At 34.6% G+C, this 26,922-nt stretch overlaps 1 protein-coding gene across 1 annotated transcript in view; it reads left to right on the forward strand.

Moving 5' to 3' along the window:
* The first annotated feature begins 1,064 nt into the window (after positions 1–1,064).
* LOC149551789 (transcription factor MYB3R-1-like) overlaps positions 1,065–26,922 on the forward strand; it is a 97,497-nt gene continuing 71,639 nt past the window's right edge. Inside the window, exons 1-2 of the mRNA XM_089787277.1 lie at positions 1,065–1,519; positions 1,604–1,725. Coding sequence (XP_089643403.1) covers positions 1,496–1,519; positions 1,604–1,725 — 146 coding nt within the window. The 5' untranslated portion in view covers positions 1,065–1,495. The remainder of the gene's footprint in view (positions 1,520–1,603; positions 1,726–26,922) is intronic.

Raw genomic sequence — 26,922 nt, forward strand, 5'->3', positions numbered from 1 at the left:
AGGGTTACTACAAAAAGCAACCATCGTCATTGGCAAGATGGAGAGGCAGGGATTGACATTTACAACCATGTCAAGAGTGAAGTCATTAAGCAACCTTCACATTCAACCAATGTCTTCTTTTGAGAGATACTTGTAGGTGTAAAACATGCCTACACAATTTTAAGGAATAAATAAGAGGCTTTGTTGCAAAAACTTTGAGTGACAAATAAAAGATTGCAAATTCATAACAACTATCTACTTTACATACTTGTTGATGTGAAATACAACTTATCATACCAAAGATTTAGATGAGTTGTATCCTACATGTATTTGATAATATGCAATATATACTACACAGATAAAAATGGAACATCTTGAGTCCTACTTGTATTGTTTTTCAAATGATTTAATAAAACACTCATAGTATATCTTTCCATTGGAGCTCCTTATAGTGTAAATACTAGTTTTTAATTAATTGAAAATTACCACCAACAATACATTATGAACTCATTGGATATACACATCCATTTCTATGTAGTTGTTATAGATGATGATATCTTAATTAACATGGTTAATATAAGGAGTATAATTGAAATCCATATGATCCTTGATTGACTTTGATAGATTAGCTCCTGAATATTATATTTATTATCATTCAAAAAATATTATATTTAAATTTTTAACCTAATCATTGACAAAGTCAAGGATTTCTCAAATGATTCGAATAACCGGATAAATTTTTTAAAATGGTACCAGCCTTAGTGTTAATTGGCCCCACCAATACTCCAGGTTTTGTACATTTTACTTTTGACTAATACCTCAGAAAAAGTGAAATTTACCGTGGGATAAAATGAGAAGAATATTACACTTTTCCGAAAGACACGATGGCAGCAAATTGACACGTGAGCAAATGACTACCGGCCAAGCCAGTCACTCAGTACAATAACTTATACGGCCGGTATATGTCCGTTTGAGATTCAAATTTGTGTACTAGAACCCTTCTGATTTGGAGAATAATAATCGGACGGCAAGGAATAAAGCTCAGGATTGACTAATTTGTGAGCATTGGATTTTTCTGGATTGGGCGAATATTTAACGTTCCGGGTTGGGCGCCTGTGAAGATTTGAAAGATTAAGGTTTAATGTTATACAGTGATATACCCACGAGATGAATAATGGTAATAATTGCAGAGGATTGAAGGAAGGTTTTGAGAAGGAATGTATTATTTATTGTGTTCATGGAGCGTTGAATATTTTTGGTTTAAAGCCTCTGCAACTTCTATGATACTGGACCGTTGAGATTTGTCAGATGTAGCGCAGGAACTCTGTTTCACTCTCTGCGCTGAATTTCGACAGCTTGCTGCTCTCAAGTTCCAGTCTCCAGCTGTTAAACCCCAGGGTTTTGAGAGGCGCAGTGGGGATCCTGTTTAATTATAATCCTTCCGGTTCATGCGGGATCTGTTCTCATGCGATTCTGTCTTAATTCAGTTTAATAATTGCTCAGGCATTGTTAATTTATGGGCGTTGTGCTCCCATTCAAGGTGCGTCAAGGCTTGTCGATTATTATATTTTTTTGTACATAATTGCTGGTTCTGGCGAGGTTTTGAAAATGGTAGTCTTTGCAGGAAATGGCAGGCAATAGAACAGGGAGCGAAGACATTGCGCAAAACGCTAATATCAAAGATAAAGTCGAGACTCTTGCCAATGAAGAAGATGATGCTTTGGGCGAATTGCCTCCTGTTCGTGGGTATGTGAAATGTGTAGAATTTTTATGTGAACAGTCAGTGGAACTATTTCAGTCATACCTTTTGTATGCCTTGCAGTTTAATTAAATGTATCAACTATGCAAATATGTGCAAAAAGTTCGAGTTATAGGTTGCCTCTTACTGGCTCAAATGAACCACAAAATAATTAGACCAAAACCTTTCGATACATTCGTTGGAATTTTGGGCTGGCTTATATGGTGAGGTAAATTTGAACCTAAGTTACAGTCTCATGTTTCAGCTTACCTTATATTGCGAGGCCAACCTTCCCACATGCTTACTCGAGTTATGCATGGATTTGAACATAGGCCAAACTCATATGGTTCAATTTGAACCTAGGTTGCATTCGTGTGGCGAGGTTCAGGTTGAAAATAGGTTCTTACAACTGCCATAACACCAGAACCTCATGATCAATGTTTTATGCTATTGAAACTTCATGTAGTTTTCCAGTAAAATAACTTTCTTTGCACTGCCAGGATTTGTCTCTAAATAGCGTATACAAGACTCTTGGCATTGTATTTTCAATGGACAAATTCAGATACTGTGACAATTTATAGGTCCACTTTTCATCATAAATCTACAATCCTTATTGCATTTGTAATTGTACTGTGTATTCAGATCTTAACAATGTAAAATTGCCTTGGGACATCTTTGGAAAGCAAAGCTTAATGTCAAGACTTAAGATATTTTTCTTTCTGATAAATGTGTCTGATTTGCTTTTCTAAGCATTGCTGATAAACACAGTTAAATCTCTCCTGTACAATCGAAGTTCCCATATTGCCATGCTGAGATACCATAATACTTTCAGCGGCAGGCAAGGGTACCAGCACCAATATTGGCTAATGTTGTAGGAGTATGCTCCTCTGAGGAGAGATGCATTGTCTTCTCATTTAAGAGTAAAAAACTAATATCAACCTGCTCTTTGATACTAGCTGTATCAGCATTCAGATAATTGAATTTTGTCTGGGACAGTTTCCTTCACATTCTGCAGGGTGGATATCATGTCATCAGTAATCCAAGCGTAAACTCATTTACAACTATCACATTCTGATTCTTCTCAGAAATAATGGGTTGACAAGTCAACAAGGGGTCATGCGGCAGGGGAGAGTCCATAATAGGTAACAGAAACAATGGGTTGACATTACCCAAATCCTTGACCTCTTCTCAGAAAATGCTATCATCACAACAGAGAGATGATGTAACTGGAAGAGGATGATGGGACAATATCACAACGGATGCTGTGGCAATGGCAGAGATATATTTACCATCGAGAAAAGAGAGTTCTGGAAAGTCACATCAATCAAATTTTAAACCCTCAAAACATGATGTAAAGGTGAACGACAGATAGCTGAGAAAATTAAAAAAAACCCAAGTTGTTTTGAGAGGTGAAAGGGCCACAAGCAATTGCTTATTCAAAACCCATCTAATGACCTGAAGCAAATGCTATAACATGGGCATCAACTGCCCAACAATACTTACATCACACAACCACCTTTGAGAGTAACACATAATAAAATTGCAGAATCAGGAGGGACATGTAAACATTTCTTGAAAATCTGAATATACAGAATGATAAGCTGCACAAAGATAAAGCTGGAGCAGTACCATCACAGAAGGAGATGGGGAAGAACATTAGTCAGGACAGAAAACAAAGAAAGCCAAGTGGGAAAGGTAGCATCTATAATGTCTGTACGAAACTATAACAGATCACTTTTCCATCTTTAGCTCACAGGCATTCAGTACAACAGCTGGCGGACTACTGAAAGACAATCATTATTTTGACTGACAACAACTTGGACTCCTTTATCAAAACAAGGGAATATTCTTTAATATATTGTCATGCAAATTAAGACAGATGAGGATTTTAACTAACAGTTGGCAAATAATCCATAACTGCTTTCAATTCCAGAAATTATAATTTCATTTGTCAATCAATTGTCTTTGCACATTTTCTCAAACACTTAACATACAAACTGAAATAATGCATACTCGGAATAATTTATGATGTCCCAAATAGCTTATATATGTTGGATCAGTTTACTATTAAAACTGCTATTGATAAGTTTTGTAGCTGTCAAGTGCTTGTTATAATAATTTCTGCAAGAGTTTGCTGCTGATCTGAATGCTGAATACCTGATGTAAAGACCGCTTTTTACAACTCCTTATAGAAAGTTGATGAATGTGAAGCCACAAAATATTTGAGACATCAAATATACCCCAAAAGGTGAATCGTCACTCTCTCCAGGATAACCCCACACAACCTTCGAAATATTTCATGGCTACGAAAAACTTTGTTGAAGGCCTTTAAGATGGAAATTGCCTCCCTTATAATAATTGCTACCCCCTCTAAGAAAATTTTATCACAGTCTATGCATATGTACAGTCATAAAAAAATGGTAAGGCTGGTCCAAATAAAATAAATATTTTTTTGACATTCACACTTTATAATAAATATTTTTTGGAAGCTTCAGAATATGTTAAATTTGTCATAAAAATTTCTTCAATGATTTCAACAAAAATATCTACAAATAAAATTCTTTAATTGTAGTTTATCCACCACGCGCCTGGTAATTATGTCCAATGTTTAATGTATTAAACCCAATTTCCTGAATAAAAGTAAGCACAGTTGTGAATCTTGTGTGAATCTACTCAATCAGATAGGTGAATTTTTGTCCACAATTGCTTGAAGGGTTCCTATAATTTGGCTGCTGAACCAAGTTTGTGTTGGCATGATTGACAAAGTGAATGGTTAGTTGGCATTGATGTCAACTAGATGTCAACTAGGTATAGTACATTGTAAAAGGGGGAGTTAGATGCTAATGGAGATACTTAGCATATCCATGATATGACAAAGTTAGTATACGTTGTTCAGCCTATTGGATGCAATTGAGATGGTGTGGACTTAATGTTCAAGTGGAATCTTTACAAGCACAACTACATATATGTTTATAACTTTATATATGTGTATACAGGGGAGTCATAAAGGCAAAGTCTCTTGGCATGTGGTCTTGTGAGTTAATTAGGTGCAAAATGGTATAAGCTCATACGTCATGAAGGTTGGGTTCTTGAAAGAAGGCAAGTTTGACTTGAATGAGCTGCAATGGAGGAACAATTTTTATGTATTGGCTTTGTGCATAGTTGAAGATGTATGCTCTTTGCCATATAGTGGATGATTGTGAAGATGAGTTTAATACTTCTGCATAATACTTTAATGAAGCCTGAAAGCAGAAAAATCAGTTGAAGATTGAAATCAAGGTCTTGCAACACAAGTTTCTGCTTCGTGTCACCAGAGCGATAGTAACCTGGAGAAAACTGCACAATTCATGGCACGAATAAGAAAAGAACCTGTAACTTCCTATTCATGGGAATAAAACAATTAGGAACCTTTTTTTTGACTGTGCATAGTTCTGAATACAAATGATATTATTCATTGAAGAATATGAATGGTTGGTATTTACTCTCTAATAGATGTGAAAGTATTATACTGAGTTTTTATATTTTTGAAGAAATACCAACAGTTAGTAACAATAGGATTTTTTTTGATATTAGAATAGATTAGAAACTGTATACAATCAGTTCAGCTGAATTGATCAGCATAAAGTATCAAAACTTGAGCAATTATATCAACAACTAACCTGAGCAACACTATACATTTGATTACATATCAGGTAAGTAACCCATATATCCAAAATGGGAATATAAAAAAGTACAAAGAGCTCAGAGCAACAATATAAGATTCAGGTATATCATGAAATAAGAAGTCTCAAAACTATCTAAAAACTTGATGCTCCTCCTTCATTCGGGCCCCATCCATCATTAGTAGCAAGAGATTGTAAAAAGTCTGTATCAAATAGTTCATCATTCCAGCCTGCAATAACGTATTTCTTTAGATATACTATGTTCTTTGGACTCTTCATTGCCACTAATAGCAGTATCAAAGTTCGAATATTATTGGAAATGTGTAGGTCTTCCATCATCTTCTCAATCTGGTTTATTTCAGCAGTGTTCAGCATGTCTTTGAACTGATCCAAATGCTGGAAGGCCTTGACCTCTTCTTTGTGAATAAGCAACATACTATCTCTAACTAACATCATAAGTTGGACCATAGAAATCTCCAAGGAAAGAGAGAACTGTGACATAATAAAAAATTGGGCGAGTTTACATGCAAACCCATTAAGTCTTCTATCTTTCTTCTAAGACCTCCTCATTTCTCACTTTCCATAGGAACCATGAGATCTCAGAGGTAAGAAAAGACCAAAAAAGGTTGAGTTTAGAATCAAAGACTTCAACATATCTTGCTTAAATTTCACTCCAAGAAAGACCTGGTTTTGAATTCCACACAACTGGATTGCCTAAAAAAATTGACCAAACTATAATGGCAAAATCACATTGAAAAAAGACATGTTGAAAAGATTCAATTGAATTACAAACCTTACAGTGCTTAGGACTAAGACCCAAGCATTCCATAGTGGAACCTAAAGCAAGTTTTTAAAGTAACAATAGCCACCTAAATCATAACTTCTTTGCTTTGACTTTTGACTGCCAAAAATACTGAAAAAAGAAACACCATTCAGAAAATGGAGAGCAAAAACCCCAACCCTGAATCACTCTTTGGTAGATATCCCGGTCTAAAACAAGCATATTATAGATATTCTTTGGAGTTACTTCATTAAGCATTGTCCCACCACACCACATCATCTGCTTGAGGAAGCTGTCTGAATCAATCACCTTAGAAAAGTTATAGGTGCCAAGTGCCTTAATAATCAGTGTATAAGTTTTCTTGTGAGTTTGAGCAATGCTAAAAATGTCTCTAATTTCCTCCCAAGTTCTCAAACGATAATTAATTAGTAAGTCACTTATAAATGAAATACCAAGATCACTCCAATGCTTGGCTGAAGAACATTGAGTAAGTGCCAATGGTTTCCCATTTAAATACAAACCCTGCCAAACTAACCTATCAGAGAAAATATAAGACATAGAAGAACCAAAACCAACTCTGACTGGGAGGACTATCTTTGCATGGGTCCAAGCCTTCCATAGGGTAGCAAAAACATTAGAGCCAAATATCTTAACTTTACAATCCCCCATCAGCATGTCATAAATGGGAACTTTGAAAATATTGGAGCATTGAATATAATGTCTAATCAAAACTTTCCAAGGCTCTTTGCGATGAATAGCCTTTAATATCCACTTAGAAACAAGACAATAGCATGCTTTTTGAGATCCTTAAATCGGGTTTACAACACCAATTCCAATTCAAAAAGTGCCTTTTTTTGTTTCCCATCCCATCAGACCACATAAAATCTCTCAAGATCTTTTCTATCTTGTCCACTTCGTAATTTACCATCAACCAAGTAGAGGCAAAATAAAGGTGATGAGAGGACAATACCTTCTGAACAACTTGAACCCTTCTGGCAAGGGAGAGGTGATGAGTTTGCCATTTGATATGCTTTTTCTGGATTTTATCAAATACCCATTGCAACATATCTTTGGCCGAAGGATTAATAGAAAAAGAGATACCAAGGCATCTAACAATATCATTTGGGCCTTTTCATTGCCAACCAATTGACTGGATCCAATTAAGGGGAGAATTAGACCAATCTAGGACAGATGATTTATGTGGAGTTACTTTAGCACCTGAGGCTAGACAAAAGAACTCAAGTCTATCCAAGGCATTAGAGAAGTTTTTTCTTTCTAATTCTAATAACAAATTAGTGTCATCAACAAACTGAGAGTACAATAGGGTATCTTCATTAGGAATGTGAAGACCTTTCAGAGGAGGACCAAGAGAAGAGTCTCCAAGGATATAAAATAGGGCATCAATAGCTATCACAAAAAGGGAATGGGCAATGGGACAGCCCTGTCTAATTTCCCAAGAGGGATGGGATTAGTAAGATTTCCATTCACATCAATAACTGTAGAGGAATCTCTAAACAACACCTTGATCCAATTGCAAAAGAATTCAAGGAAACCAAAATCTTTAAGCATTCCAGTAACAAATGGCCACTCTATTCTGTCATATTCTTTTTCAAAATCAAGTAGAATCATTGCCACATTTTGATTACTCTTATTAGCCCAATGCATTTGCTTCCCAACTTGTTATCAAATTCTCCAAAATGTACCTTCCCTTAATAAATCCTGTTTGAGTGACTGAGATGAACCTATCAAGCACGTCCTCGATTCTTCTGGCTAACAACTTTGCAATGATCTTATGAGAGATGTTCAACAATGAAATTGGTGTAATACAACTCTACAATAAGATTAGTAAGATTTCCATTCACATCAATAACTATAGAGGAATCTCTAAACAACACCTTGATCCAATTGCAAAAGAATTCAGGGAAACCAAAAGCTTTAAGCATTCCAGTAACAAATGGCCACTCTATTCTGTCATATTCTTTTTCAAAATCAAGTAGAATCATTCCCACATTTTGATTACTCTTATTAGCCCAATGCATTTGCTTCCCAACTTGTTATCAAATTCTCCAAAATGTACCTTCCCTTAATAAATCCTGTTTGAGTGACTGAGATGAACCTATCAAACACGTCCTCAATTCTTCTGGCTAGCAACTTTGCAATGATCTTATGAGAGATGTTCAACAATGAAATTGGTGTCCAATTTTTAATTTGAGATTTATTACCAGCATACAAAAGGAATTTTTTTTTCAACTGCCCTATGGTGATTATAAAGTTTGTTAAAAAATGTTTCTATTAAATAGATGCAAGAAAAAAAGGAGGAATAAGTTTTTAATTGAATGCCTTTGGAGCTTTAAAAAATTGGTAGAGTGCTGAAAGTGGTAATCATACAAGAAGTGAGATGAAGGGTTTCTGCAGTACTCAATGTCTGGAGAATTTGAAAGTGTGAATGGCTGGGTGATGATATTGGAAGTGTGTGCTTTTTGCATAGAAGTATGAGAGAAAAATGCAGAGATTTAATGAAGATCTGCACAAATACATGATTATATATCACAGAAATCAGATGAAGATATGTTAATGATATTGCAGAAACAACAATAAAAGTCAGAGATATATACAACAGGTATAAACTTGATGAAGAGAGAGTTTCAGATTAAGCAAGGGCAGCAGAGAAGTTTTGTAAGTGGTGAATCTGAACATTGCATTCTTGTAAAAGAAATGTTTATTTTCATATTGTACATATTTTTGTATTTGCTGATTTACTGGAGTGTAATTATTATTATATTGTAGAGTTGTATTACAGTGGTTTGAGTAATTGTTGGATATATAAATAAGTTGGTTGTTCAGATTCACATTGTTTCAGGCAGATGAAGATTACAATAGTCATATGATTTTGGAAGGTAACGAGAGTTTGAATGAATTGGTTTTGTATTTGTATTTAGCAATGTCATGCCTATCATTACAAATAAGAAATTGATATGGTGTTTTAGAGAAATAGAGTAATCCTTTGTTCGCTTGATTTGCATTTTTTTGATTGGGGTTGGTGCTCCTTGAAGTGGGTGCTTATAAATTCTAAGATATTGATTCGGATGCGGATCTAGAAGTGGATGCAGGAAGTGGGTGCACGAATGCGCAATAATTTTTTTTTGGGGAATGCGGATGCATATGAATGCACACACACACACACACACTAATATATATATACTGTTATTCTATGTGTGTGTGTGTGTGTGTGTATACAATTATACTATGTATATGCAAAGAAATGAAAGAAATATACAAATTTAAAACATTTGATAGCTTGTACTTATTCATATTATATACATCTATGTTCACGATTCCAGTGCAAATCAGCAAATCATCACAACTTCAAAATCAAAATATAGTTCACATTCCATGTTTATCAATCCTAATCCGAATCATATGGATTCACAAAAAACTCATCATGACCTCCATCTCCAACTATTGCAAGTTCAAGATTATTTGAACCAAAAAATGGTTCCACTTGTGCTAGATACACAATATGTTATGATTGTGGTAAGATTTTGGTAAGATTTTGAATCGCTGCATCCAAGTTTGCACGCTTAGGTTTTACATCCCAAAGCCTGGCTGCCCCTTCCTTGTAGTGATTCTCCTTATGTGACAAAAGACACAAGTTGGTATGAATGAAAACCAAGTCTTCAACTTTTTTAGAGCCCAACTGGTTACTCCAATCTCTTTTAGCAGAAGAAGAACTTGCAACCTAGACAATGTTCACAATTACAAAACTAATTGTAAGCTATAACATAGAAATGAAAATTAATTTAAAGAATTATAGAATACATGTGGTCAAAAAAAGTTAAAAATTAATAAAATTTACTTGGGAGAGGATTTTGTTGCGAGAGGTTGTAGATGATGGAATGGTTAACCATAGAGGTACCACCATGTGATAGCTCCCATGTCACATTGGTCCTTTATTGGAAGAGGCTGAATTCTTTTTCCCAAAGCAAATAATCCAAATTCAGTCATAACTTTTTTGTGAGTGTCATCATCTAGGAAGAGTCTTGCAAAAGCTTTGTAGCACCCACTAGCAACTTTCTCCTCCGCATTTGGTGCTACTCTATCAGGCGTACCAAGTACTTCCTCACTGTAGTACCTTGGAGATAAGGCATATGTAAGGAGGTACAATGGCGTAGTCATCTTTTCCCAATGACGATGAATGATTGATTCAAGTTGATTGTGTAAGACTTCACATTTTGTGGGGTCATTCTTGTGCTTGTATTAAAAATTTTACTTTTTCAACCATTGTGTCCATGCCATCATATACATCCCCCAAACAAGGTTGATTTGAATCAGCGAAGCAGAGCATAGTCCTGACAAGGTTTGCAAAATCTAATACAAATTGCACATGATCCCACCAATTGTCATCCAAGATTAATGCCCTCTCTAAATTTGAAGCCTTCCATATACCCATTGACTTGAAATAACAATTTGACTTAATGCCTCTACCACCTAACAAGTTGTCTCATAACAATAGTATGAGATGTAAATCAGGTTTCAGCCACCTAAGTAAGTTAATCATAACAATATGTCAATAAATATTGAACATGACATAAAATATATTCAAATTAAATTAAATAAATAAAAGAAATTTAGTTTTACTAATTATATATTTACAATTTGAATTTACCTCTAGCAACTCCAAATTGGAGAATGATTTGAATATGGACTGTGATATGTGGTGGTTCATCACAAACATTTGTATCTCCTCTCCCTCTTGGTATATTTGCTTCACCCAATCTATTTGGGTGCCAATTCGTTGCATGACCAAGTTTAGGGAGTGTACAGTGCATGATGTCCAAAAAATATGGTCATATCGACTCTCAACCAAAGCACCAACACCCTACAATTTTTCGCATTATCTGTAATCACTTGAACTACATTCTCACTACCCACCTAAGTCGCAAGGTTCAAGTTCGAGTTTGACAAGGATGAAGTTCGAAAAGTAAAAAAAATCGAAAAACTTTCAACATTAAATTCGCCTCACATAATTTAAAAAAAATAAAATTATTTACTATTATATGTTTGAGTTTCATGCAAGGAAATTTTCAATCCAAAACTAGAAAAGAAAACATCTTCTCATGTCCAATATATCCAATATATAATCAAGAAGTTTGAGATATTACAAAACAGATTTGAAATCATTACAAAAAACGATATCATATTTATAAGATATAAGCCATAAAAAACATGTGAAATCATGATTATAAAGTCCTTTTACTATCCAAAAGATAGATCAACATTTTCTACTTTGGAATTGTAAAATAGCTCAAAATTATCAAAAGTACACAGATAGTTTTTGTCAAAATGTTCTAGTCAAAAGCCAATACTATAAAACTTCAAAAAAGCTCCAAGTCATTAAGAGGACTTGGCTGATCTGCTGTAGAATCATCATTAGTGTCACTAAGCTCATCATCCAAGAAGTCTGCTTCGTCAAGAGGTCCACTTGCCATGTCTTCTGAAATTCCTTTTTGTGAAGACGATATGGAGTCCTTTGCTGATTTGTTCATGAGCAATTTCAAATTGCTGTGAACATAGACAAGATCTCCCAACTTTCCAGATAGCAGCTTGTTCCTCTTTTTAGAATGAATGTGGTCAAACCAACTCTAGTTCCTCTCACATGCTGATGAACTTACTCCTTGAATCAATACTCTAATTGTAAAGCATTGTAGTTTAGGAGTTTGTGCCCCATAACTCATCCACCATCTAAACCCAGTTACCTCAGCTCGTGCCATGTCATATTGTGCTGCTTCCATTCCAAACAACCCTTCCACTTTCTTGTATCTCCACCATTGGTCTCTGATCAAAGCAGCAGTGTCTTGATCTTGCTCATACTGGCCAATGGCATCATAAAGCCCTGACATAATTTCACTATCACTTTGTCTATTAATACAAAATAACTTGGGCTCCAAATAGCAAGCTGCTGCATGTAAAGATGTGTGCATCATTTTTCACCTGAAATCAACTGCCTCCCATATATCCATGTACTCTACTTCCACATTTTTCAATGCTCTCTGAATAGACTCTTTACAACGGTCCATGCTTTCATAAAGCATGCCAAGACAAAGGTATCACCATCCATCATATGAAGAACATCAACAATTGGACCACATATGTTCAAAACCTTTGATCCACTTTCCCGAAAAGTGTTGTTTAAAATGATTTGCTCTATGCTCCTTCCCCTTGGCACTTTTATAAAGTGCTGAATTTTTCCACTCATTAGAACAAATCACAGATCTTAAAGTTGCTTTTTCTTCATCCACTCTCCTCAAAGTGATATAGAATGAAGCAAACCTCATGTCACAAGGCCTCAACAACTCCCTAGATGCATGTTGCGAGTAAAGACTTAATGTGAGATGATGGTTTCTAATGAAATTTGCAACTGCTCTCCCTTTATAAATTGCTTCATGTATCCATGGGAATTTGGCCAAGTCATGAAGCAACAAATCCAAACAATGGGCTGCACATGGGCTCCAATAAATCTGTGGGTACTTCTCTACAATCAACTTCCTAGCTCCCACACAATTCTTTGCATTACCAACAACCACTTGACCCACATTTTCCACTCCTACTTCAATTATGGCCTTCTCTAATATCTGGAAAATATACTCTGAAGTCGTGTTAATCACTTTCAAGAACACAACTCCTTCAGGGGAAGCCACTAAAACATTAATCAATGGCCTCTGACATATATAAGACCACCCATCACTCAATATAGTGCAACCTGTAGCCTTCCAAGAGGCTTTCATCTCAGCTAACTTTTCTCTCACTTTGCCTTTGGACCTCTCTAAAAGAGTTGTCTTGAGAGCCTCTAAAGATGGGGGGTGTGTAACCTTTGCCAAACTTTGTTGTTATCACAACTGCATTACAAAAATAGGGATTCCTTGCCGAATTGAATGGAACAACATTTGTAAAAAACTAATCAACCCATGCATCATCCACCTCTTGTCTATCTATTGGTTTCCGAAAGCTATTTAATGTTCCTCTTGTTTTATTGCATCTGTGGCTGTAAACTTGAGGAAACTAGAAGACAACATAGATGTAAACTTAGACACATCCTCTTGAATTCTTTGTTTTTAGGTATCTTTTTGCGGCCAGCTTCTCTCAAAAGGGTTAGCTCTCTCTCTCTCTCTCTCTCTCTCTCTCTCTTTATATACATATTAGGTACCCTTTCATTAGTCACTTTTGGACATGTTCTAACACCTCCTCCAGTACCCCCACAAATACCAAGTAAGTGGTCTCTTGCCCTTGTTAGACTTCCTGTAAAATCTTTCATACAATTAGTACAATAGAGTTTAGCACCATCTTTTGTCACATATTTCTATACTTCAGACTTTGTTTTTTTAGGAGCCATTCAATTACAGCCTGCATGACGGAAAAGAAAATTAATATTTTAAATCATTCAATATTTTTTAAAGACATTAAAAGCAAATATAAGAAATATTTATTTCAAACTCTATAGTGAAACATGAATAAATACTAAATTTTATTTTAATTAACTAGATACTAAAAATAACCCTTTTAAACTCTTATAAAAAAATGAAAATTATTAAATTAAAAAATATTAAACTTTAACAAGTAAGTAAAATCACTAAATTTAACAAAAAAAAACCACTAAAGTGAGTAATTTGTATGTTCTAAAATATAAAGTGAAAACATGGTACTTTTTCTATGTTTTAATATACATTAGTTTTTTATTTTATACACATATAATAAATAATAAATGAAAATTACATAGTATAAATAAATTAATAATAGTAATAATAAATAGTGATATTAAGTTTAATTGTTTTGCACTTTGCTTAAAAAATAAATAATACATACAAAATTAAATAATTACACAAAGGAAATATCAAAAGCTCACAAAAATAAATATAATATTTTAATTTAAATATCTATGCAATAATTTAATATAAAATAAAATCCCACTATTTATTATTGTTTTATTATAAATATTTATATTAAAATATAAATTTATTATTATTTTTGTGCTTAAAATCTTAATATTTTATATAATTTTTTTATATTAAAATAATTTATTATCATTTTACTTTTAATATTTATAGTTTATTTATTCTGAAAACTTTGATTGTGTTTTATGACAAAAATATCAGATTGTAATTGTTGACTCGAAATAAAAAAGCAAAATTTCATATTAAAAATGTTAAAATTTTATTTATTAAAACATATTACGCTCGATAATGTTTTTAACTTTTAATGATAAACAAATTAAAAAAACTTATATTATAATTAAAAAAAAAATCTAACCTGAAAATATTACATAACATTTATAAAAACTGGAAAACTATACAATCAAAATAACAAGCAAGATGAATGACGCCTATGTGAAATCTGTCTCCATCTGTGGGAGTTAGTAGTTTGAGCAGGGCGTTCAATGGGAGGACAAGTAAACAGTCGCTCTAGCCTCCAATGAACAATCAGTGGTCATAGCATCCGACGATTGAAATAGTGGTTGCAACCTCCAATGAACGAAACAATGGTTGCAACCTCTGTTGAAAAAATAATGAATACAATCGCTCTCTGATTAAAACGACAAAGCTTGCATGAATGGCATTGATAGAAGGAATGCTTACTGCTCATCGTCTGTCAAAAACCTCCAGAAGCCAACACACCCATTGATAAAACATTTATTTATGACATTTCTTAGCTGAAAACCCTAAAACAACCAACAATAAAATAATGTTTCTACAAAACAGCAACGAATTCCTAAGCCATATGAATTTTTGGTGAATTTTAACATTTTTTTTCCATTTTTTAAGGGTTCGCTGAATTTCAAATTTCAAGCCGAAAATTTGGCAAACCCTATGACTTAGCTACCCACCATCTGTATGGCCTCAATGAGAATTTTGGATATCAATTGTGAATCTTTTACTTCCCCTTCACAATCAATTGCCTTCAAGAATATTGCAATCACATGAATCATGGACAATTTTTTGTATCTTTCCATCTATTTGAAATAATAGAAACACCCAAAGTTTTCCATGAATGTCTAATTAGTTGAATAACTATCTACCTAAACCCTATTTTTTGTCAATATAGTATGTATCTTTTCATATCCAAGATGTCTGTAATTAGGCGGTGCTTTATTTATGGCTGCCACCATCTCCTTCCAATATGGTGATCTGACCAAATTGAAAGGAAGGCCGTAGGCAAAGAGACATCATGTAATGTCTTGATCAACAAGCTCTCTTGCCTCCATTTCAAATACATTGTCCAATGGACCTCTTTTGCAAGCAATACTTTCTACTTCTCCCTCTTCCACTTCCGGTATTGGTACTTGCTAGAATGGGTGTTTGGAGGATACAATTGGCTCCTTGGGTAATTGCATTGTTTTCTTTGAAAATGGAGGTTGATAAAAATTTTGTTTTGAATTTTTTACCAATTTATCAACAACTTCTTGTTCTTTTACAAATGAAGCTATTTGTGCATTAGACAACACCTTCCCATCTGTGCCTTTGCACATTGAAAATCCTTTACTAGTAGGGCCCATAAAATGAAGTTTGACCCGAGACTAAGAGCTATTTTACTTTGACAATAATTACACTTCCAAATATAAGAGCCACCTTCGGAAAATTGTGACATTCTTGTGGTATGTCTCCATAAAGGAGATGCTCCATAGAGGAGATGCTACATCAATTTTAAAGCTATTAGTTGAAGCAACTACTGAACTTTGACTACCGGTGGCGGCCTTTTTTCCACAATACAATATAATTTCTTGAAATGCATATGATAAGAAATTATATAAGTGCAAATAAATGATAGAAATATACTAAAATAGATAGCTAAACTTTTTTTTTGATTGGTAAGAGGCCGAAGCCAAGATTAATTATTATTATTTTGTAATTTATTATATTATTATTATTTATCAAGCTTGAGTAGAATCGAACCCAAGACCTCTTAGATAAGAGGCTCACAATTTACCGTTGTGTTGTAGGTTCTTGCCTAGATAGCTAAACTTCTTGCTTTACTTCTTTTTTTCAAACAAAACTTAAAAACTACTTAAAAAATTTCTTTTCAAACTTGAAAAAACTCATCCAAATCTCAAAAAAATCATTACAGAACTCATGAATGGGATTAAATGCTTGATTAGTTTCTTAAAAATCATTTGTGGAAGCTATCTCTTGCTCTATGAATGATCCTCTTCGAAAATAATCACCTTGCTTTCAAAGTGCCAAAATGGAGGGTAAATGAGAAAAAGAGGAGTTGCAAACAAAATCCATCAAATAGTGGTTGAATAGCCTCTTTTAGGGTCAAATAAGGGTTTTCAAGGAAAAAAATAGGTTTAAAAATCCTTTTCCACATCTTTTTTGGTTTTGTAAGTGGAAAAAGGCAAAAAGCACATTTACACCCGCTTTTGCCTACAGATGTCTTTGGAGGCTCCCAGATGCATTCAAAAGCTAGCTAGAAGCCATTCTAGACCAGTCGGATGTGATCATAAGACATTGTCTGGCTTTTAGGCACGTGGGGTGGATATTTTGCAACCGACAGTTTTGGGTAAAAATTCAGTCGGAAAATAGGATGACTAGCCACAGCGGGTGAGATAGAGTCTCTCCTACCTTAGAGGGAAGACTCCCCCTTCTAACTGTTCCTTGGATCAACTCAAGGTAAGCAAGAAGTTGAGAGATTTTATAAAGTGGGTGTTACCAATATCCTTTCTTCTTATCTTTCAAGAAAGAATCCACTTACTCATGGACTGAGTAATGGGTAGGGTGAATCTCTAACTACACTTCTATCAAGAGTTGGAAACATTGATACTGATAAACCTTCACTAACTCAAAGGCTAACTGAAAATGTACCGGTTTGGCTCCAAGTCCATCGTACTACTATATGAAAAGCTTCACAATTAGGGCACAAAGACTTCTAAAAGTAAAAATAACTTAACTATTTTGTGAAATAAGAAAGAAGTACAAGCTACAGACAAAGCTTTTAGCTATATATTTCTACAATTGCTCCTAATCAAAGCTCTGGCTCTGATTGCTTCTTAACTCTTTTATACTCAATTCACAAGATACAATTACCCAAAACACAAGATAACATGAATCAAAGATAACTTAGATGAATTATAGACAAAGCTTATAACTCACACAAGTAACAATCTCACTTAATCAAAGTTAAGTCTGAAATACTCCTTTGTATTCACTTTCTCTCAAAATAGTGCTTACACAAACAAAGTTCTGCTGGCATAATTTCTCTAGAGATCTCTTGCATAAAGATAATGATGATTTTACAATGAGGGGACACTCCTTTATATAGGCACAGGAGTTGAGAAAAAGGTGGAAGAAAAAGTGGGAGCAACTCAACCAACTTTGACCTAGTCTAACTAAAAGAGAAATTATAGGGTTACATGCAACTTGCATTACATCCTTTTACATACATTTAACTTGCATTACATGTAATTATACTTTTTCATGTAATGCATCCTCTTAAACCTACAAACATGAAATAAAAACAAAAACAACAATTCTAGAGATTGTTTCTCAGTGCCTTGAATTTGATGATGATATCACACACTGTGGGAAGATCAACAATTTCCATGGTCTTTGATATGGCTTCGATCATCACTGCATTTTCATATGCTAATTGCACAACTTTGGAATTTGCTGTCATGGAATCTTACAAGTGTTTTGTCAAGGATTTATACAAGACAAACTTGTTCATTGTGTGCGAACCAAAGTCTTCAGAATCTACATCAGCATTGATCTTGATTGTATATTCCAAGCTTACCCTTTCAACTACAATGAGATTTCCGGATTCACCAATAACATGGCATCCCATCTATTCCAAATGATAAGTAACACCTATTGCAATTACTTGACAATCTCCAAGTGCTGCCTACAACTTTGTGATCAGCTTCCTCAATGTTTCTTCTTTGTAACCAATAAGTCCTTAAAATCTAAAGAACATTTCACATGATAGAAGAATGTCAGATGAGACGAAGGCATCTAGATCAAAACTTTCCATTTCATCCCAACCACTGAGGATTTACTTCAAATTATCCGTTTCTCGAGTCAAAGAAGAAATCAAGTTTTGCTCCATTCCATTCATTTCTTTGACATGCTTAAGAACTGCAAATGTTTTCGTGATGGCTCGAATTCCTTCAGAGATGATCTCTTCTATCCAAGACTTAGTGGCTTCTATCAACTTTCTCTCCTCGAATGTTTGAGACATAGCAACAACACTTTGAGAAGATTGTTGCCGAATGACCTCGTTCGAGCGAGAAACCTTCTATTTCAGTTTATTTTTCTTCTCCCATAGGTCATGATTACTTTTTGACACATTAGCCAATGCATTTTGAGCATCCTGTAAACAATTCAGATGCGATTGCTTCCCAATTTCAACCTTAGTGAATTTATAATCAGAACGAGTAAGTTCTTACACAGGTTTGTCCACTAAGGTCTCAACAACTTCAACAAACTTGGTCTTATCTGAATCAACCAAAATCCTTGAAACAATTTTATCTTTCAAACATTTAGATTTTGCCTTCTTAATAGGGAGATTATCTAGCAGTATGACCACTTGTCTTCTCTTTGTTTTGATTCTGCTCATCCATACAAGCAAGCTGAAACCTTCATCCGTAGAAGTAGATACAGTGGAGACCATTGGCATTGATCTAGATTGTATTTCCGTTGTAACATAACAAGATTCAGTTTGCATAGCTAAAGGCATAGTAACATACTGAGAAGATTTTGTCATGAAAAGCTCAATACCTGTCAAAGATATATCAAGTTGTGAAACTTGACTACTTGTGAGAGTTGGAAAATCCTCAAACACATTTGCTAAATGCTCATATTGTTCATTTGCAGGAATGAGAGGAGCAACAGAAGAAATAGGAAGGGTTATTGTATTAACTTTCGAGACTAGGATAAGAGTGAAAATCGTGGAGAATGAATCCACATCGTCATCTACCTCATCTAGAAAAGGTGCATCATGTCTAAACGGTGCATGAGTTTGTGTAGGCTTTGGGGGAGATATGATCATGACTTTCCCTTCATTTGTATCTTCCTTATTTGATTCTGTGTCCAGTTCCTCTTCTGATTCTTCCTGACTCTTGAATTGGTTCAGAGATTTGAGAAGACTTAAAACCTTTTCCACCCTTCAATTTGAATTTGAGGGAACCCTTAGCATCAGAAGGTGAGTCATCATCTTTCCTTGTAATCTCTAGCCGCGACTTCTTGCCAGGAGGGCTAAAGCTCCCACAATCCAATCCCATCTTAGGATTAACTTTTAAGGCCTTTATTTTTTAGCCATTTGTTAGTGTTTACCAAGATGAATTGAAATCTATGCATAATACATGTACCTTCCTTCTGTTGCCACTGAATAGGGAAAGGGCACTTCTTATCAAAGTTGGCTTGAAACTCCGGATCAAGAATGTTGCTGTCATCTTCAACTTGGAAATCTGAAGGGATCTCCAACATGTTGAGATCGATTATTTGCTGCAGGGTTAATCTACAGTAGTTCATCTTCATGATGTCAAGCTCTGTTTTCATATCAATCCAAATATCCTCGATGCGATGAACATGTGTGAAAACTCTTCATTTAAGAATTCATCTGTTGGTAATCAAAGTCAAATTTGGCCTTGAACTTCTTCAAGATGATCAACTACAACTCTACTTCCATGTTCTTTGCTTTGGGGACAGAATTGATTAAATAGTTGCCAATAGCCACGTGATTAGTTGAGGTAATACCGAAACCAGGCCTATGAATAACATGCTGATCACTTTGCATGTCCATGAGCTGTCTAGCTAACTCCATCGAGATGATTCGATCTGTAGCATACCTAGGTAAGGTATACGACTCACCTTTTAAATATGCAACTCTTAAGTATGTAAAAGTTGGAAATTGAATGAAAATACAACCATATTGATTCACCTTTCCCCATGCTGCATCAAACACTCTTTTGACAGATAACTGTATATCAAACAAGCACCGAAAATGCCCAAAGAAGGCATCTTGGAGTCTTTTGTAATGAAATTTACTATTTGCCAAAGTGATTGGGTCATAGTAATCTCAAATAGGAACTTGAAGACGATCTCCCTTGGTTGAGAGACCAGAGAAACATCACATGGCAACAACAATGTAAACAAGGTAAGAGTTCATGTAGAAGGGTGTTGAAGTTCCCACGTTGCTTATCTACTGGCAAAGTGCAATGCTGATGAGTTCTCCCCAAAAGACGTGTTCTTTGTTTTCCATGATTTCAAAGATGAACTTGTATATTAATGGCTCGAAATCAATAGAATCTTTGAGACCGCAAATTTTGCTGAGAAGGATGATGAGATCCTTATATTCTTGTTAAAGTTAGACTGATGAACGATCTTTGGCCATCTGGAGAAATTGTTCCATTTATGTCTAACCAGTATAGGTTGACAAACTTATGATAATCACCCTTTTACCCATTCCAACATGCCAAAGATGATTCCTTGGTTAGATCTGCACAATCTGCTTTATGTGGTACTTTAAAGATCTACTCAATGGCCTCTGGATCAAGGCTAATGATAACTTTGCTATTAGTGTCCTTGAAGTCTTTTATTTTGGAGTACAACGTTGTGCACAACCAAGATCAAAATCTAGTTCCATGGCTGCCATAGGAAATACAGACACCAAGTAAATGTTATATCTTTTGATGCGCTTCATCTCATGACCAACATGATTTTCAACTCTTCGCAAAAAATTAGTCATGTCCACATGATCGATCATCATGTCCATTACATTGTCAACAACAGATGCAACTGATGGAGTTGCATGAGCCAACTTTTTATCATATTGATATTTCATCTTTCCTTTGGATTTTGATAATGAGGGCATTTCTTGCATTTGCGCTACAACACAAAAATTCCAAAACATAAACACATCGTCTGAAGGAATCACCGTACAAGTTGATTTGCGATCAACTACAAAGGTTAAGAAACGAATTGGTGATTTTGTAGATCCGATGAAATGGTCTCAAAAAGAAATCATAATATAGATGCAATAAATGAAGATGAAATGAACGAAAAGTGGAATGAAGTGTTATGAAGGTGGAAAATGGAAGATGGAATGAAATGAAAATATGTGAAGGTGGAATGCATAGGAATGTGTGCAAATAGAGATTGCTGATTTTGAATGCGACTTAGGGTTTTCAAGGCATTATTACATGAAAAATGAGTACATGTAAATGCAAGATGTAACAGGAGATGATAGGTGAGATGAGATGCGAATGCGGATGGAGGATGCACTTTACGTACAAGTGTGAATGGAGGATGAGGTGTAAAGTATGAAAAGATGCAGAAACATGTATTTGCTCATGAAGGCGCAAATGCATATGGAGAGATGGAAATGGAAAATGGAAAAAGGATAATGAGCTTTATAGTCATCTTTGGTGAAAAGGTGAAGTCAAAGTACATGAAAGATGAAAATGACATCTTTTTGACTTTTCAAAAAGTGAGTTTTAATCAAAATCAAACCTTTTACTGGCAATTACATATAAGGCTTGTTGTGTAATCGTGTCGTGCGAGTGGATGCAAAAAGTGAGATGAGTGAAAATGGAAGCGGAAAATGAGATCACATGCATGTACAGATGGTGAATGAGATGGAAAACATGTAATCGCATTTGTTGGATGAGATGCGAAGTGTTGTGACATGGAAGATGGAAGTGAAACATGATGATCCCTTCGCATGAACTGAAACAACAAGTTCTTGGGAAAGAACTTGTGACTTCTCCAAAGTGGAGATAATCGACAAGCAAGCACAAAGCACAAAAATTCAAAAGAAAAAAGGTATCTTTGGAGAGTGACTCAAACATGTCAAGATGCTAAACACTTCAACACAAAGTCAAATTTGGAAATTGGGGAAAAACCAAAAACAAGAAAAAGAACAATTTCTTCGTTTTTAAAGGGAAAATGCACTTTCCATGGCATTGATTTCAACAAGTGGCAATCATCAAGCAATAATGTGCATAAAATCAATAAGATAAGCACAATTAAATAGCAAGAAAGAATAAGTCCACTTGCATGAAGATTAAGTGCCAAAAATGATGAAAAAGATGCTCCAATGTTAAAAATATCTTCAAAAATGTTTGAATCTTTCAAACTCTTGCAAATTCAAATGGGAGAAGGTAGCAATCAAGGAGTATTTGGAGGATGATGCCAAAACGTGCCCTAATAATGCTCCAAGATCCAACGTTTTGCATGCACAAGCTCATGAGACATTTTTAATGAAAGATGTGTCTCACCAAGGAGCATGATCAAATTGATTTGGAGTTTAAAGGTCAAAATGTGTATCGCGATGCAATCCAATCACCATAAAACACCAAATCGATTCATCCTTGTGCAAATATGTTGATAAAAATGGATTTATCTGAAGCTATCTCCAAAAATGTGCCCTATGATAGAGCTTTCAAAAATGATTTTCAGCACGATAAATCCATTCTTGATGCAAGAAAACCCATTGCCAAGCAAAAATGCTCTCAACGGAAAAGATCTTATTCAAATCCACCGAGTAAATCTCTTACAATGAGCAAAATTGGGTTCTTGGAGAGCAAATGCATGCATTCTTTCAAAGTCGGCCCTTTTGGAGGGCACAACACATTTTAAAACATGCCTTTAGTTAAAATCACACCTTTTGGGGTGACAAAAACATTTTAAAAACTTGCAACAAGGCAAATTAGACCTTTTGGAGTGCATGACATGTTTTAAAATATGCAAGTGATCAAAATTGCACCTTTTGGGGTGACATTTATATTTTAAGTTATATCTCATATTTTGGATGCAATGATACAAAAACTTACCTTTTGATGTAATGACATAAAAAAGGTCCACTTATGTTTTCAAGTTGAACTTTATATGCAGTGACATGTAAAATGTCCACTTTTGTTGGATTTTACATGTAATTGCATATAAAAGGTCCACTTTTGATAACTTAAAGTGATTTAATCAACTTAATTTCATAAAAATGTTACTTAATGGGACATAAACAATATTTATATATCATATTTAAAAATACAACACATAAATATCATTTAAAAAGTAATATTAAAATGAGCATTTTATTTAAAAATAAAAAATTAAACTGAAACTATATAGTTTATATACTCACTTTAAGTGAAAAATCAAAAAGTAACTCAACTTAAAATTATAACATAAAGTGCACTATACTTACTTTAAGTGAAAATTTAAATGATAAAATAGCTTAAAAACATGACAAAGTGAATTTTTAAGTTATAGTTTTCAAAAAGTGAATGTCAAATTGAAAATATAGCATTATATTTTTAATTCGTGCTGTTGCATCAAAAAGGTTCACTTTTGAGGCACTAAAACGACCATAACTCTTATCTGACAACTCTAATTATGCTCTAGGTTAGACCAAATCAAAGGGGAAATTAAAAGCCATGACTTGAGCAAGACTAAATGACTAAAAACCAACAAACACAAACTCAAAAGTAAAGAAAAGGACAATGAAGGCCTCAAAAACTAAGCAAAGGCTCGACAGAAAACAAAACAAAAAAGACTTGATGAAAGCCTTCAGTAAAACAACTTGATGTATGAATTGAAGTTGATTGATCGATCAACATTGAACAATTGAATATCAAATTTAAACTTAGAGATATGTGAAACTAGCTTGAAAAAGTTTCGTGCTATTACCAACATTTTGTGGTGACAAAATGAAGGACAAAAGAGCACATCCAGTTGGTTGAGAATGGCTTCTAGCCAACTTCCACCCACATCTATACTTGTCTACGCTCCTGTCAGCTTTCGCTTCCGCCTTTGGGCCACTTAAGGATGCATCGATATCCAAGTCTAAAACTTTTAAGGGGTTGGCGCTCTTTAAGAGGGGTACTCCTAGAAGTTTGAAAGGTGTTGGTGCATTGAGACATAATAATGTTATCTTTCATAGTGGTTTTACACCTATGTTAACCGAGGATGTGTTTCCTACCCTAAGCCCCAAGTTTTGGAAATGGGGATAGTTTCGGGGACGCGGGGATGGCTAGGGACGTATTTAAGACATCCTTGTCTAGACAAGAAAATTAAAAATGTGTCCTTGAAACTTTAGAAATGGTCAACACATTTCTAGTGGGCTTTGACCATCCCAAGGCAAGACTTAGTTGTCCTCTGATTGTCTCAGGGAGATTTTCGGTAACAAATATAAAATTAAACAAATTTTTGTTAATAGAAGGAAAATTTTAAGCTTTTAGGAATAACAAATTGCAGTTGATTGTCATCATTCAAAAAATAGACAAATAATCTTCAAGAATGCTGTGGTCAATCTCCAAAGATCAAGGAGATTAAGAAATGCAAAAATCATTCGAATATATCTGCAATTTTTTTATTAGCGATATGAGGAATAAATTGGAGACATTTTCTATGCAAGGGTAATAGAAAAGACCAATTTGAATATCATCAAATAGGATGAATGATAAAAGGAAAAAATTAGCGATCAACAAATAACATAAATCAACTATCCAATCATCAGAATCTAAACAAAGTTTAAGAAGGAAGGTATTCAAAAAGGTTTTTGAAGGAATCTGAAATATAATAAAAAACAACAAAGAAGTTGAGCTTAAGGAAGCCTAAAATCTTTTAGATTTAAATATCAATTTTGGGCATCCATCCTCGATCAGGGAAACAAAAGAGACTTTTATTGTTGATTGTATCTGGAATTGAGGATGCTCAATCAGGTCTTTGCCTTTGGAAATTGGACATTGTTTTCTTTGTTCATCACTGAAAGACTTTAAGATATTAACCAGAGAAGGCAATAAGAGATCATAACATAGTTTAGAATAGACAATCTAACTATTGGAAGAGTTGGGTCCTCCACTCTTTCTTTTAGCTAGTACATTAACAATCATCCCATTGGTTAGTATAGTAAGCATTAGCAAGATTGTTAAGCTTTAGTTACTCAGCAATTAAAGAATCTAACAATGCTATGTAAGCAGTAAATTTGAAATATATGAGTATATTCAAAAATTTAGACCATATCCTGCTCTGATAGAAAAACTTGTTTTGGAAACCCGTCCCCCCCTTCCTAGAAACTGGGGGTAACATAGTTGATGAAAATGTGTTGTAGTAGTTTACATTGGATTTATGGTCTTGCATATGCCTTGAAGTTACAATGTTGAACCATTACATTATTAAGCTCATTTTTTGTTGATCATCGATTCACCCCTCAGTGATCTTGGTATCCCTATAGTCCGTTCTCTCCGAAATTGGTGTTTACAAAACAAAATGTTAATAAAGGTGAATCTACACATTAATGGTACTGTTATGTTGCTTTAGGCTCTAGATACTCTTTGCCGTTGTCAAAATACCTTCCCAACTATTTTGATGCTCTCCAAGAAAGTTGGAGGTTTCCAAGGATGACGGAATGGACCCTTATCTCATCATCATCATTTGAAAGCAAGAAGAATGCTTGCTTATGATTGTCTAGATTAAATGTTTTATCAATGGCTTGCTATGCTTGAGTATAACATACAAATTTTTTCTGATATGCGATTACCTTGGATACTCTAATGGATGTTTAATCCATTGGTATCAATTTTTCTCAATCAATTACAAATAATCAAGTATCTAAAACTGTTTTTTCTCAAGAATGTTCACAATTTGCAATGCACATGAATTATTCTTTCTGCTATTGGTCAAAATTCAAATAGCAACAAGTCTATGAAAAGTAAACGAAGTTTATACATACAAAATACTTCTGACCTCTGACACATTCCTAGGTATTGATCATTCTTTGATTGCTTTGATCTTGACAGGGTCTACTGCTATTCCTTTAGCTGAAATAATATGTCCTAAATACTGGATTTTCTTTTGATAAAAGGAACACTTAGATAACTTCCCATACAACATATGGTCGTGTAGTCTTTGCAAAACTATTTCGAGATGTTTTTCGTGCATCTCATTCCTCTATAGATGAGAATATCATCGATGAAAACCAACACAAACTTGTCTAAGCAATCCTGGAATATACTATTCTTGAGATTCATGAAAGCTGCAAGGGCGTTAGTTAGTCCAAAGGGTAGGTCTATAAACTCATAGTGTCCATATCGGGTTCTAAAGGCAATCTTGTGAATGTTTCCTTTAATCAGGAGCTGATGGTAACCCAACCTGAGATCAATTTTGGAAAACATAGTTGCTCTTCTCATATGATCAAATAGATCATCAATCCTAGGAAGTGGATATCTGTTCTTGATGGTGACTTTGTTAAGCAATCTATAGTCTATGCATAGTTTCATAGTTCCACCCTTCTTCTTGACAAATAGTACTAGGGCTCCCCGAGGCAAAACACTAGGTTGAATGGGCTTCTTATCCAATAAGTCTTGTAACTCCACTTATAATTCCATTAATTCGGTGGTGCTCATCCTGTATGGCACTCTTGATATAGGTTCCACTCTAGGTACCAAGTCTATGGCAAAATCAAATACCCTAGAAGGGGCGGTAAGCTAGGCAATTCCTTTTGAAATACATCCTGATAATTCTTAAGATAAGGGTACTTTTTTTCGAAGGATTCCATCATTCTTTCTCTAATCTCCCCATGCTCAAAGATGTAATCTTCTTGGTATGTGGTTTTCTAGTGGTTCCATCAGATCTTGGATTTTTACGAGAAAGATTTCACACCCCTTTCTTCTACATCTCTTAAGTTGCATAGCCAAAATTTGTTAAGGTTTTACTTTGTGCAGTATTTCTTGGATGTTCATAGAGCTTCCCCTATCATCCAGGCATTCCATTGCCTTT

This window comes from Cupressus sempervirens, chromosome 6, assembly GCF_028749045.1.
Source record: "Cupressus sempervirens isolate cs-2001-9-10 chromosome 6, ASM2874904v1, whole genome shotgun sequence".
In the NCBI taxonomy this organism is placed as follows: domain Eukaryota; kingdom Viridiplantae; phylum Streptophyta; class Pinopsida; order Cupressales; family Cupressaceae; genus Cupressus; species Cupressus sempervirens.